Source organism: Cricetulus griseus, chromosome 7, assembly GCF_003668045.3.
Source record: "Cricetulus griseus strain 17A/GY chromosome 7, alternate assembly CriGri-PICRH-1.0, whole genome shotgun sequence".
Classification (NCBI taxonomy): Eukaryota; Metazoa; Chordata; class Mammalia; order Rodentia; family Cricetidae; genus Cricetulus; species Cricetulus griseus.
The window spans coordinates 67,917,267-67,931,488 of NC_048600.1; the positions used below are offsets into that span (position 1 = coordinate 67,917,267).

Below are 14,222 nucleotides of genomic sequence, written 5' to 3' on the forward strand. Positions count from 1 at the left end.
GCCTGGACCTTACTATGTAGGCAAGGATGACCTTTAATTTCTGAGTCTCCCGTCCCTCTCCCCATACCCCCCAACCCCGGGCTGGGATTACATGGATAAACCACCATGCCTGGTTTTTGTGGTGCTGGGGCTGGAACCAGAGCTTTGTTCAGACTACACAGGCATTCTGTCAACCGAGCTACATCCTTGCATCACTCCCAGCAGTATGATCACAGAAGTCATGTCCAAGGAGACCCTGCCAAGCCCCTCTGGAAGTCCAGAGAACCTTGGGGCCACCTGAAAAGCTGCACACATTACACTCGTCCTAATTGAGCCAGGGTACTCTGGGGGAGGCACCCTACACATGCCAGCTGAGCCGGATAGGCAGCCATTCTCCTTCAACTCTCAGCTAACTCCAGCTGTGGGGTGTGAGGCACCTGCTAGAGTCTGACAGAAAAATGCAGCCTGCGCTGCTCCTTCTCCACTCGGGAGGCATTAGGTATGAGGAGATAAGACACAGAAAGCTAAAGCCCGAGGGCAAAGGTGAGAGGGAGGAGTTCTGATTGGTTGTGTTGAGGGCACTTATAGAAACTGGATATTTGTTCTGAGTTTTTAAGGGGCAGAAATGGAAGCCAAGTGTGGTGGAGCACTTTTGCAACTCCAGCGCTTGGGAGGTGGAGGCAGGAGGATCAGGAACTTTTTTTTTTTTTTTTTTTTTTTTTTTTTTTTTGAGGATCAGGAACTTAATGCTACCTTTAGGGGGCAGGTAAAGGAACCTGCTACACAAGCCTGATGACCTATCTTTGTTCTCTGGAGCCTACATAAAAGCCACTAGGTGGAAGTTGAGGACCACTGCCCTAGGTTGTTCTCTGACAAGTGCTCTATGGCATCATACACAAACATGTACCTGCACATAAATAATAAACATATGTTCTTTGGGACAGGTTTCACCATGTATCCCTGGCTATCCTAGAACTCACTCTGTGGACCAGTCTGGCCTCAAATTCACAGCCTCCTGAGAGCTGGGATTAAAGATGTGTGCTATCACCACCTGGCTTAAACATATATTTTGAGACCTGGACTACGTAAGACCCTTTTTTGTTTTTTGTTAGTTTTAAAGAGGGCGCAGGTAGGAAGGGAAGATATTAGACAGGAAGAAGTATTCCTGAGTACTGGGGAACATGGGTGGGCTCTGGATTGGGGAGAAAGAGACGAAGAAGATATGTTCAGGGCAGAAAAGCACAGTGGAAGGAAGATGGCTTCCTGTGGGTATCTTTTATTTAAGGAGTGTTTAATGGTTTGGGAAGGGCTTTGATAGTCTATCTGATTTCACAGGGAAAAACTGCAAGAAATTTGATTGAGAGTCTCACTGACTTTGATTCATGAATTAGGCATTATTCACAAATTAGAATGAGCGCTCCTGCTGGGCAGAAGTAGGATGGTTTCTGTGAGGTGAGAACAAGGAAACAAAACAGTAGGAAAAAACCTGATTGGTTAATGTTAGGGCGGTTCAGGGTGCACTTTCACATCTTACAGCAGAAAGGACTAAAATCTCCTATTTTTAGGACAATCTGGTTTGGTTTAGGATCGGTGTGCTTCTTTAAAATTTCAGTTAATAATGCAGTACTTAGCATGGGGGACTCCATTTTGTTTGGTCTGTTGGAGCCTGGTGCAGAAATTCAATCTAAAATGGTGTCCTCTGATAATTTTGTTTAACAATCTTCTCAACAATTAGGATTTCCTCTGGCTTATAGCTAATTGAGGCCCAGAGAAGAATAGTCATTTCTTCTTTAAAAAAAAAAAAAAGGATTTATTTTAATTGTGTGTGTAATGGGTGTGTGCATGTGAGTTGCAGGTGCCCGCAGAGGCCAGAAGAGGGCATCAGAGTTCCTGGAGCTAGAGTCACAGGTGGTTGTGAGAGGCCCAATGTGGGTGCTAAGGTCCAAACTCAGGTCCTTTGCCAGAGGAGCATGTTCTCTCTCACTAAGCCACCTCTCCAGCCCAGGTAGAGTGGCAGAAGCACAGAATTCCAAGCTCAGGCTCAGTTCTATATTGTTTTCTACCCTCTTCTAAGAATAGTGGAAGGGGTGGGAAGTGAAATGGGAAGATGGAGAGTTTGAGCCTAGCTCATTGACAGTGCTTGCCCAGCATGCATAATACCTAGGTTCCATGCCCAGTACCAAATACTCCAGATGAAGTGGTGCAAAACTGCAATCCCAGCATTTGATAAGTCAAAGCAGGAAGAGCAGAAATCCAAGGTCAGCCTGGGATACATGAGCTGTTTCAAAAATGAAAAGGGGAAAGGCAGTAGCAATAAAAATGTTGAAAATTTGGTGGGGCGTGGTGGTGAATGCCTTTAATCTCAGCACTTGGGAGGCAGAGGCAGAGTTCTAGATCAGCCTGGTCTACAAGTTCCAGGATAGCTAGGGTATGCAGAGAAACCCTGTATTGGAAAAACAGACAAAGAAACAAACAACAACAACAAAAAACCAAAATGGAACTCAATAAGGGTTAGGAAAAAACCCAAAACAAAACAAAAAACATAGCAATCCTAATCAGAGGCAGATTCTTACAATTTAAAATCAAGCAGCAAGCAAGGTAATATAGACCTGTAATCCCAGCACTTGGGAAATAGAGGCAGGAAAATGAGGCATCTAAGGCTTACCCGGGCTACAAGAAACTCTCTTTCAAAAAACAAAAACAAAAATAAATCCCTAGCGTCAGAGTGCGGGGGGGAAAAAAAACAAAAAAACCTCACAGAACATTTAAAGATGTAAATGTCAGTTTCACTGGTAAATCCTAGCAGTGGGGGTTGGGGTGGAGGAGTATCTCCTAAGTGGAAATTTGTTAGCGAGTGTGTAGATTTTGCTTACACTGTTGTCTCTATTGGGGAAAGAATGGAAATAACCTAAATGTCCTACAACAGCGTATTCATTGGGTAAAATTTTATTTGTCCTTATGACAGAAAACAGGTACCCATCACTAATGCCGATGGGCATTCCAGGACATGGGCTGACTTTCATTATGCATACCCACACAGGTATTTTAATATATTTTGTAGTCTCCTGTTGCTTTCAACAGGGTCTCTGTGGGTTGCAAGAGTTACAAAGTTCCTCTCCCCAATCTCATTTTGAGTTTTCCAGTGGCTGTGTCAGGTTGTCTCAATATATCAAGCATCCATCCTGCTCAGAAAGCAGGTGTCAGGACTCTGAGTCAGAGTTCAGAAGGTCTCAGTCTCTGCAGCAATTCTCCCTCTTATTTGCCACTTCAAATATCCCAAACCTCACCTCCCCATTCTTTCTAGAGTCTCAGTATCTTCCTCCAAGGTCCTCCTGCCATCTTGATTCTTGTAGCTCCTGAACCTTCTCCATGAGCCAGCGAAATGATTGACAGGTACAATCATTCACCAATGTATGTATTACAGCTTGCAACACTCCAGTTGGGTGCTACCCTAGAGGGACAGCTAGGACAAAGAAAGTGACACAGGAGAATGACACCATAGAGGATTGATTTATTTGTGAGTCAGAAGCCTTGAGGAAGTAAAGGAAGAAGCCTAAGGGGTCAGAGTTCTGGATGGAACATGTACACACCAGCCCAGCTGCTAGAACACACTGGCAAGGTTTACGTGTGAGCACCAGTTAACCCACACTGCCTGTGCCAACCCCTTGGGACCTGGGTCCCCGTTTCTTTTATTAGATGCAATGCCTTGGCCACAATTTCTCTTTGCTGCCTAGAACTTCTCCAGATCTAGGCTTTGGGAACTCAGAAATGACTTCAATACTGTCAGGGAGGAACTCTCTCTCCCAACGGCTAGGGTGAGGTTGTAGAGCTGAGGCAAGAGTCCTAGAAGGAACCACAGCCACTTCTGAATTCCCTCCACTCCCGTGGTCTCAAGTAGTCCCAAGGATACAAGAGAAGAGGGTCACCTTGGTCACTGCTAGAACCTCGTGGGGTACAGAAAATCACATCAGCATCGTGTGCCGAGGTAGAGCACACACATCATCTCTCCCCATCTCTCAGGATACGGGGCTCTCCCATCACTGCAGACTAGCAAGGAGCTATTGCCATTTGTGGTTAAGGAAATTAAGATTCCTTGCGTCCTTCGACAGCTGTGCCTGCAGCATCCAGCATCCAGGCTGGATGTTCCTACTTACAAGTAGCTCCACATAGCACCTGCAGCAGGCTTGGCCTTCTACCTCAATTTCCCAGAGCAGCCAAGCGACGGACCGTTAACAGAGGTGTCACCTAAGGCAGTATAGGGACCGAATCCCTCCCTTCTTGACACCTCATTACCAGACTGATTTTCAGGGTGATTCAGTCCCGAGGTCCCTTCTGGAGAGGGAAGTAGGTGTCCTGGAAACCTAGGAGTTAGAGGTCCGGGTGGAGGAGAGGGGGAAGACGGTAACAGGAGCCAGCAAGCTGGGAGCATGCAGAATGAGGGGAAGAGCCTCGCTTTCCAAGACAGGCGAGGGGAGCGGGGGTGGAGTGGAGCGCGGGGCGGGCCCGCGGGAGCCCCGGGGCGGCGGCGCGGGCCCGAGGGGGTGGGGAGCACAGCCGCCTTGTACTTCCCCTTCGCTGCTTAGCTCTACAACAGCCTGATTTCCCCGAAATGATGAGGCGGCACCGGCCAATGGGCGCGCGCAAGCGCCCCGGAGGGGGCGTGGCCGAATGAGGGCCGGGGAATCCCGCTAAGTGTTTGGTTTTCTCCGCGGCGCCGCGGACTCGCCAGTGCGCGCTACTCCTTCGTCGAGGCAGGACGTGCTCTTAGACTGAGTCGAGCCGAACCGACCGAGACGAACCAAGGTCAGCCGTAGCCAGCGGCCACCAGCATCCCGGGCATCCTTCCCTCTGTGCGCGCATCGCGTACCTATACCGCAACCCTCGCTGTCGGGCACCCTATCTGGATCGCTCCTGTTGCAAAGGTGAGCCCTTCGGAGTTGCGCGGGTACCGACGGGCGGCGTGGAACAAAAGGCGCGCGGGACACCAGGAAGTGGGAGCTAGGGACACCCTGGGCCGGGGTGGCGCGCGGGCCCGGGAGGGCGCTGCGAGCGATCGGGCGGGAGGCGGGCCGCGACGTGCGCCGCCCCCTGGCTGTGCTCGGTTGTCTGCGTGCGCGGGGCCGCTGCGGGGCGTCTCGGTGGCCCGGAGCGGAGCGTCCGTTGCGCGCATCGGCGAGCAGTGCTGGGGGGGGGGGGGGTTGTCGGGCGTCAGCTCGCGCGCACTTTTGGCTGTCGTAGCTTGGCGCCTGGGTCCCAGATTTAGGGGCCCGCGGTGCTAGGTGGCAGAGGTTGGCTTGCTGCCCTGAATGGCTAGACCCGGCCGTGAACTACAGGGGTTTCGGGAGGAGGTGCCACAGGTGTTGCTTGCGCCACTTCTCTTTGCAGCAGGGGAAACCAGGCCGGAAGGGGTTGCGCCCCAGCCTATGCATTGTGGGCACCGGCTGTCAGAGGGGGCATAGACAGGGTTGGGGAGGGTTGGGGGAAGTGCCCGGGATGGAGAGTGACTTGCTTGGCCAGTCTGGAAGGTGCAGAGCTGGTGGTGACAACAAGCAAAAGTAGTCCCTTCCTTCCCCCAAAGATTGCATTTTGAGAGAAAAGTCCTGGCATTGAAATGCCTGCGTATTTTGGCTCTTTTTGCACATAAATCCTGAAACCATCCAGACTTGCTTGCTTGTCTCCTCTGAGACTGACTGGGAGAGGGTGAGAAAGGGGGCAAAAAGGTGGTTTTGCCCATGATGCTGGAGAGATTTAGAGAGCAGTTTCAGTCTATTTATTGCAGGGTTGCCTTCTCTGTGCCTATAGGACCTGGTACCTGGCTGGCTGGGGGAGGGTAATGACCTGGGTGTGAGGGCAGGGGAAGGTAATTGAGTGGCCTTGGGTGGAGCAGGGCAGTGCCCAGGATTGTTTAATAGACTTCAAACACAGACCTTCTGTCTTCTCCCTCCAGCCACCATGCCTATCACTCGGATGCGAATGAGACCCTGGCTAGAGATGCAGATTAATTCCAATCAAATTCCAGGGCTGATCTGGATTAATAAAGTGAGTGTTACTCTGGGTATTTCTGGCGCTGTTTTCACCCATGTCCTCTTGGGGACCAAAGTTTCATTAGTGGAAATGAGAGAGCAGGAAGATGTATTTCCCAGTGGGTGCTGCATGCCAGGACTTTCCAGGTCTGACTTTATGCCTTCTGCTTCTTCTTCCTTCCTGAAGCTGGGGCGAGCCTATCCTCCTAGAGGCACAGTTCTCAGCACCAAGACTCCCAGCATCTGCAGAGCAAGTGAGAGAAACTTGCTGTACGTGTAACATCCTACATGGCTCCAGTTGTATAGACAGATGATGCTGGGCAGGAGCATGACTGGCTCTGCAGGGGACCCAGTTACTGTGGCCCAAGAAGCCATAACTGGTACACATGGCAGCCTAGACTACGCAGATTTAGCAACAATACTAGCATTGGTAACAATAATTACTGTGGTTGGGTACCCTTCTAAATATGTTACCAATGTTGTGTATTTTAGTCTTCATAGTCATCCCATGAGATGGGTCTCAGATAAGGAAACTGGGGTAGATTACAGGATCACACACAAAGTATGAAAGCCAAGACTGAACTCCAACAAACTTGACTGAATGTCTATATTGTTGGTGATGGCTCAGCAGGCAAAGCCTGACAGCCTGACTTTGATCCCCACATCCCTTGTGATTGGAGAGACAACTGCTCTAGGTTGTCCTCTGACCTCCACAAAAGTGCCCTACCCCTGCAAATAACCCTGACACTTACACACAGATTTAAAAAGAAAACAAAAAACCCCCAAAATCTGTATCATTGTGGCTGTTGTCTCCATACATACTCTTTTTTTTTTATTATTAAAAAACAAACTCCCCCTGTGGTGCACGCCTTTAGTCCCAGCACTTGGAAGGCAGAGGCAGTCAGATCTCTGTGAGTTCGAGGTCTGCCTGGTCTATAAGAACAGCCACCAAAGCCACAGAGAAACCCTGTCTTGGGAAAACAAACAAACAAACAACAAACTCCCACCCCAATACACATAAGAAAACTTTTCTCTCTCCTTGAGGTATGTCTTATTTAAGAGGACATAGGCCAGCATTACACGGCTGTCAGCATCCATGTCTGGCCTCGGGCTCCCTGGTGACATGACCCAGGACCCTGTATAGGAGTCAGTGGCTCCAGTTGTCTTGAGTAGACACTAATGCAGGAAGCTCTTCTGCTCCCATTGTTCTGAGCCAGAGAAAAGCATAAGAGACCTGCCAAGCCAGGACTGAGAGAGGGTGCCCCTTTGGGCTCTTAGCACACCTGCAGCAGGTGGGTAGGGCGGGGGTGTCATTGCCCAGCTTCTTGTGCTGTGGCTTATCAGAACCCAGACCCCCCCTGACAGGTGCAGAATGGCCTGTTTAAGGCAGTCAGGATGGGTCAGTCCAAGCCAGATGTTGGGGTGAAAAGGGGAAGTCAGTCTTTTCCCATACTTGGGGGCTGGGTATACTCAGCCACAAATCCTGTGGTCTCCAAGCTGACACAGTCCTATGTGTGCACTATTCAGGAAGAGATGATCTTCCAGATCCCATGGAAGCATGCTGCCAAGCACGGCTGGGACATCAACAAGGATGCCTGTCTGTTCCGGAGCTGGGCCATTCACACAGGTGTGCAGGGTGGTGGGGCAGAGAAAAGAGCAGGGGAGGCTATTACCATGGAGGCTTTGGGTAGCTTTGAGCTCCTCGACACAGCATGCAGAATTATTGGAGCAGGGGTTGAGGTGTCCCTGTGTTTCCCTAGGATGGGATCCATTGTTTTAGCAAGTTCCCAGAGGATTTATAAAGGTGAAAATCTTAGAAAGCATGCCTTCAGGGAGTCTGTAGCTAGAATACAGTTGTTCCTGGCAAAGAGAGTTGTGAGTCAGGCTACCAAAGGAAACTTTCATCTTCCTTTCTCAAGGTACGGACTAGGGGCCTTGGCCCAAGCCTCATCTGGGTGGTGGCCTCCTTTCGGCTTTTAGGAATCAGGTTCTTGGTCCAATTAGGACCTGTTAGTAAATGTCCTTGTTGCCCACTCTGTACACATGTGTTCTTTGGAAACGTCAGATAAGCCTCTGTATTAGCCGTCTCTGGCTGCTGATAGTGTGAGCAGGGAGACTGTTATAACCGAAGACAGTGAGCACATTTTGGAATAAAGGCATTCAACTGAGCCCTTCACATGCCTGCTGGATGTCTGAGCCAGCCTTGGGCATGAGCCCCCCTGGGGGGGGTTATTGCCAGTGGTTTTTGCTAGTTTCACTAGTATGGGTGTCTGGGGTACACCTAGTCCAGGGAGCAGCTGATGGATGCATTTACTCTCCCTTTCTGTAGGCCGATACAAAATAGGGGAAAAAGAACCAGATCCCAAGACGTGGAAGGCAAATTTCCGTTGTGCCATGAACTCCCTGCCAGACATTGAGGAAGTGAAGGACCAGAGCAGGAACAAGGGCAGCTCGGCTGTACGAGTGTACCGGATGCTGCCACCCCTCACTAAGAACCAGAGGAAAGGTAACCAAGGGCACTGGGTCCTCAGAAGGAAGGGAAGAAGGGTGGAAGGAAGATCGGCTAGGGCTCATGGCCTGTTTGCCCCACAGAGAGAAAATCCAAGTCCAGCCGAGACACTAAGAGCAAGGCCAAGAGGAAGGTGAGTGTGGCTCTGTGTGGCCCAGCCTTTGGTCACCTTAGGTAGGGTGGGCAGTGAAGAGCACTGCAACAGGCCTAAGCTGTCTTCTCTCCACAGCTATACGGAGATGCTAGTCCTGACACCTCCGATGGACTCAGCAGCTCCACTCTGCCTGATGACCACAGCAGCTATACCACTCAGAGCTACCTGGGTCAGGACTTGGACTTGGAGCAGGACCTTACCCCAGGTGAGGATGCCAATCTGGCAAGAGAGCTCATAGGTTGGGTCCAAGAGGCACTGTGGTAGCAGAGAGTAGCCTGTTAGAGCAGGTTGCAGGGTGGAGGTGCCGATTTATGGCAGATTAAGAAAGCATGCCATCAGCCAGGTGGTGGTGGAGTATGCCTTTAATCTCAGCACTTGGGTGGCATAGGCAGGCAGATCTCTATGAGTTCAAGGCCAGCCTGGTCTCCAGAGCCAGTGCCAGAATAGGCTCCAAAGCTACACAGAGAAACCCTGTCTCGAAAAACCAGAAGAAAAAAAAAAAGAAAGCAAGCATGCCATCCTGACCTGTGCTTTGTACCCTCCTGTAGCTCTGTCACCATGTGTTGTCAGCAGCAGTCTCCCTGAGTGGCACATGCAGATGGACATTGTGCCAGACAGTACCAACGATCTGTATAACTTGCAGGTGTCGCCCATGCCCTCCACCTCTGAAGGTTTGTACCCTTTGGGCCTGGCCTGCCTCTGTTTGTGTTTGGCTCTGCAGGGGAAGTAGATGCTTAGAAATGTGCGTGCCATTGAGCTGATGGAGCTGGAACTGGGAACTGCTTAACCCAGCCCCCATAGCATGAAACAAGCCCATGGGACGCAAGACAGTTTAGAGCCTTTGTGTGCTCCAGGCCAGGAGGGAGGCAATCAGGCCACGGCCACATCTTGGTCAAAGGTGGCTAGTGCTCCTGGCTTCTCTGCCCTCAGTTGTCTGAGGTGAGGAAGGAAGTAAAGGGGTGGGATACAGCCTTGCTCCATGGTTGGGGAGGGTGAGTCATCAGGCCAGTGTCCTGTTCTGGAACCTCCAGGGCAGGCAAGATGCTGGTTGGAAGGCTGGGTGGGGGGCTTGGGGTTGGAGCTGGTGGGGTGGAACTTCAGGGCAAACATGTATAGCTAACCTCTGCCCTTCCTCACAGCTGCTACAGATGAGGATGAGGAAGGGAAGTTACCCGAGGACATCGTGAAGGTAAATCCTTTTCCATGCCGCATCTGTGAAGGGAGAGCAAGCTAGGGAAAGCTTCCAAATCAGTGTGGGCAGGTGCTGTTGTCACTTGGCTGCATAGCCCCACAAGTACCACCCCCCATCCCCACCCCCCCTACCTCCCACCCCCCCCACCTCCCACCCCCGTGTGTTGGGGGGACTGCTGCCTGGGCAGGTGAGATGCCTAGTCTCTAGCAGGCCATCCTGAAGCAAGCCTCAGGGTCCCAGACAGCTCTGAGTCAGCCCCCATCAGCACTGTGTCCTCCGCCCCAGCTTGCCCAGCCCATTCCCAGTTTGGGAAATGCACATCAGGTTTCAATAATCAGCTTTTGGGATCTCTACTAAGATGACTAAAAAAAAAAAATCTTTTTTTCCTTAGCAAGTTCTTTTGCACTTTCATTTTTTTCAGCTGCAGTTTTCAAAGTGGCTATAAAAGTTTTTGAGGTAGTTTTGTCCTGATTCTGGCCTGTGAGCGCAGAACATTGAGATGCGGGTCTAGTCCCTTGTCTTCAGCCTTCCTGGCTTGTTATGCTAACTTTTACTTTAAGCTGCCTTACCAGTTGTTATGTCCTCCCCGAGTTGAGGGAAGTCATGCAGATTCTGTGCCAGAGGGTGGGGATAGGAAGAGAGAAGGACAGTGACACAGCAGAGGCCTTACAGGGCCCAGGTAGTTCGATGTTCCCCACACTCTTGGGCCTTGTCTTGACAGTTCTGCATGCTGACACCCATTGGAGAATATACAAATGCCCAAGGGTGTGATTCTGCTTGGGAAGGGTTAGCTCATTGAGGGCAGGGCCCACAGGGTAAGTCTGCACTGGCAGACGGCTGATGGCTTCATGTTTTCTCCTCAGCTCTTTGAGCAGTCTGAGTGGCAGCCGACAAACGTGGATGGCAAGGGATACTTGCTCAATGAACCAGGAGCCCAACCCTCTTCTGTCTATGGAGAGTTTAGCTGCAAGGAGGAACCAGAGATTGACAGCCCTGGAGGTAAGAGGTCTCCAGGTCCTTATGGATTCTGGGAGAAGAGCGAAGTTTATGGGAACTGGGACATGATAGGAGGCAGAGTCAGATAAAGATAAAAGATCTCTTTTAAACTGGATCAGCAGGCACAGCAGTGAGCACTGTTCCTGTGCTGAGGACGAGCTGTGCTTGCTGCTTGCTGTGGACGACTGTGTGAGGTTCTCGTACCTTTTCTTAAATAACTTTTTTTTTTTTTTTTGGTCATCTTCTAGGGGACTTTGGAATGGGCATACAACATGTCTTCACGGATCTGAAGAATATGGACTCCATCTGGATGGACACCTTGCTGCCCCCCACTGTCAGGCTATCCTCTATTCAAGCTATTCCTTGTGGACCATAGTTTGGGTCCCTGACCCGTTCTTGCTCTTCTGAATGAGCAAGGTCTGGTGTCATGGTGGCTGTAATACAGAAAAGCTAGACTGCTGTGGGTCCCTTGACATGGCAAAGCATAGCCCCACTGCCAAGCGGGAAGAGACCACCCTCCTTGGGTCAGTGGACTCTCAGGGCTTGGAATGCCAGGATCTGAGTTTTTCTTGTGAGGTGAAGCTGGCCCTGACTCCTGGGAAGATGGAGTTGGGGTTCTGAGGTTGCTGTGAGGTGGGAGACAGGGACAGGAGTCATCCTCTAGCTCTTTAAAGCCTTGCTGCCTGGAGAGGGTCTTGTCACTGGGCTGGCTGTGCACTGGGAGACAATTGCACTAAGTGAGTCCTATTCCCAAAGAATTGCTGCCCTTCCCAGCCGAGCCCTGGGATGGTTTCAAAGCCAGTGAAATGTGAAGGAAAAAAATGGAGTCCTGTGAGGCTGGGCTCCCTTAGCCTCAGAGGAGCTCTGCCTCGCTACCTGCTCTCCAGCTGTAGGGCTCAGGAAAAAAAAAATGGCACTTTCTCTGTGGACCTTGCCACATAACTGATCAGAGGTGTACACTAACATTTCTCCCCAAGTCTTGGCCTTCTCGTTTATTTATACAGTGCCTTGCCTGGTGCCCACTGTCTCCTCAGGCCTTGGCAGTCCTCAGCAGGCCCAGGGAGGGGGTTGTGAGCGATTTGGCGTGACTTTGACTATTGGAAACGCCACCTAACTACTAAATTGTGTTTGATCACATATGGATCTGTGTAAATATGTATATTTGTCTTTTTATAAAGTTAATTGTTTACAAGGCGTGTGGCTTTTTACTTAGAAGTCGTAATCTGTTTTACTTTTTATGGAAACATTCTGGTGGGAATCTTTGGCGTTCTGCCTGAGCTTTGGCTGAGCATTGACATGCATCTGTCATGAATCTTTCCAGTTATGGTCAAGAAGATGGCAGGAGGAGGGAACCGCATGCCATGTTACAGGGACATGCTCATTTATATTCATTTGTTGTATTTATTTTTGGTTTTTTGAGACAGGGTCTCACTAAGTAATCCTGGCTGTCCTGGAATTCACTATGCATACATAGGCTAGCCTCAAACTCACAGAGATCTGCTTGCCTCTGCCTTTGAGTTTGATTGTCTTAATCCTATTTTATTTGTTTAGTGGAGGTCAGAGGCCAACTCCTAATTAAGTTGGTTCTTTAACTTTGTGGAACCTGGGATCAAATCAGGTCATCAGGCTTGGGAGTTGATTTTGAACTCTTGGGGCCTGGTTATCTGTTAGTCTGTGACAAATTCAGAGGAACCCAGAGCCTATCTGTTCTGCTGAACAAACAGGTGCCATTCCAAACAATAAACGATTGGTATGACACTGACAATGGAATAGACAACAGTGCAAGCAACATCCCCAAGGCCTGCTGCTGCCCTAGGCCTCACTTGATGGAAATGATCTCTACTCTGTACTAATGCTAGTCAAGCCTGGGGGCTAAGTACCTGAAATGTGACCAATGATATATGCAGGAACTTGACTTTTAATTTCAGTGACTATCTGACCACTGACTGTGGTTTGGACTCATTTGTACTAAATAACAGGTGCAGCTTGGGGGCAGATCTGAATGAGGGAAGGGAAGATGAGGACAAAACTGTAAAATGGGCAAAGCTCAGTCTGTGGTTACCCTGAAGACTGAACATGCTGTGTGCCTGGCAGATGGGCTGTCACTAGGTGGCTGTCCTCACTAGGTGGGGGTGGGGTCCTGGATTACAGGCCTTGCCCATCTGGAGACCCAGTTGGGTTTTTCAAGGATAGCTTTACTGGGGACTAAGATGGAGATGGATAGCCTTCTTAGTCCTTCCAGGGCCCAGTCCTTACCAAGAACAAGATTTTAGGGGGTTAGCCTCCTGTGACATCTACAGAGTTTTCTGGTGGGTGGCTCTTAAGCAATGGCAGGTAGGAGTGGTGTGAAGCCAGCTAGAGGGGATTGTGAAAGAATGGAGGGGAGGAATGTAGTCTACCACAGACAGCAAGGCCCACTTTTGACTTTTCTGTTCCCTCCTTCAACTTGATCCCTGATGGAGAGTATATAGTAATGACAGAAGTTCCAAACAACAGAAGGACACTTAAGCTCTTATAAGCAAAGTTCATCATCAGTACATCAGAAAAGCAAAGGCATTATGCTATCAGCTTCCAACCTCCAGAACCAAGATAGAGTCCAAATCTCCTTTGGTTAGGACCATCCATCCCCTGGGGATGTCCAAGGGGGACCCCAAAACTCTACTTTTCCATCACAGGGTAGCTAGGTCATAGGTCCTTGGACTTCCAAGATGAAGAATTGCCCTACTGTGGATTTCAGCCCTTGCCTGGAAGACAAACCCTGTAAAATATGACTATTCAATTAAAGATGGCAGCTGGTGCCTGGAATGGGGTAATATGAGTATAAATTGAGCCAAATTTAGGCCTAAGATAATTCTAAGGACTTAACAGTGCTTCTAAGAGCCACACCTAAGAGTTTCTGTCTACTAATGGACACTCCGGGCTGAGCAACTGGGAAGTCACTGAAAGATGCATTTCTTTGGGGTTGTGGTGATGTCATAGTTATCAAGGACCACTTAACAGTGGGATTAACTGTCAACGAGGTAGGGTTCAGAGGAGAACCACTTTTCCAAGCTCAGAGGTGAGGTAGGTCTAGAGTCTATGTTGATTTTTAGATGGCATAGCTGAGTCCTGCCCTCCTTGTCATGGTGGCCCAAGTTCACAGATGTTTGAGGGCATTTCTAGTGAGTCACAGTGGTCTCCTTGCCTTGTCACTTTAATCAAGGTAGCTTGTTCATTCACTTTGAAGTAGGAAGAATGCCAGAGACTATGGTGTAACAGCTACTGTCCACCTCTCAGTATACAGTTTGCAAAGTACTGGGACAACTCTGGCTCAGAGGATGAGGGATGGATCCCTCTCAAAGCCAGCCAAGGAGAGCTGAGATCCTAGGG

The 14,222-nt window shown here is 49.8% G+C and overlaps 1 protein-coding gene across 2 annotated transcripts; it reads left to right on the forward strand.

The window, feature by feature from the left end:
- The first annotated feature begins 4,688 nt into the window (after positions 1-4,688).
- Positions 4,689-12,047, forward strand: Irf1 (interferon regulatory factor 1). Of its 2 annotated transcripts, XM_027427525.2 has the most exons (10): positions 4,689-4,901; positions 5,927-6,018; positions 7,530-7,629; positions 8,332-8,508; positions 8,595-8,644; positions 8,741-8,870; positions 9,214-9,336; positions 9,805-9,854; positions 10,721-10,856; positions 11,102-12,047. In XM_027427525.2, the coding sequence occupies exons 2-10, from the start codon at positions 5,932-5,934 to the stop codon at positions 11,227-11,229; spliced, it is 981 nt and encodes a 326-aa protein (XP_027283326.1). In that variant the 5' UTR covers positions 4,689-4,901; positions 5,927-5,931; the 3' UTR covers positions 11,230-12,047. The 2 variants fall into 2 exon arrangements, with proteins under 2 accessions (XP_027283326.1, XP_035303717.1); XM_035447826.1 differs by lacking the exons at positions 4,689-4,901; positions 5,927-6,018 and adding an exon at positions 6,254-6,272.
- Positions 12,048-14,222: the final 2,175 nt, after the last annotated feature.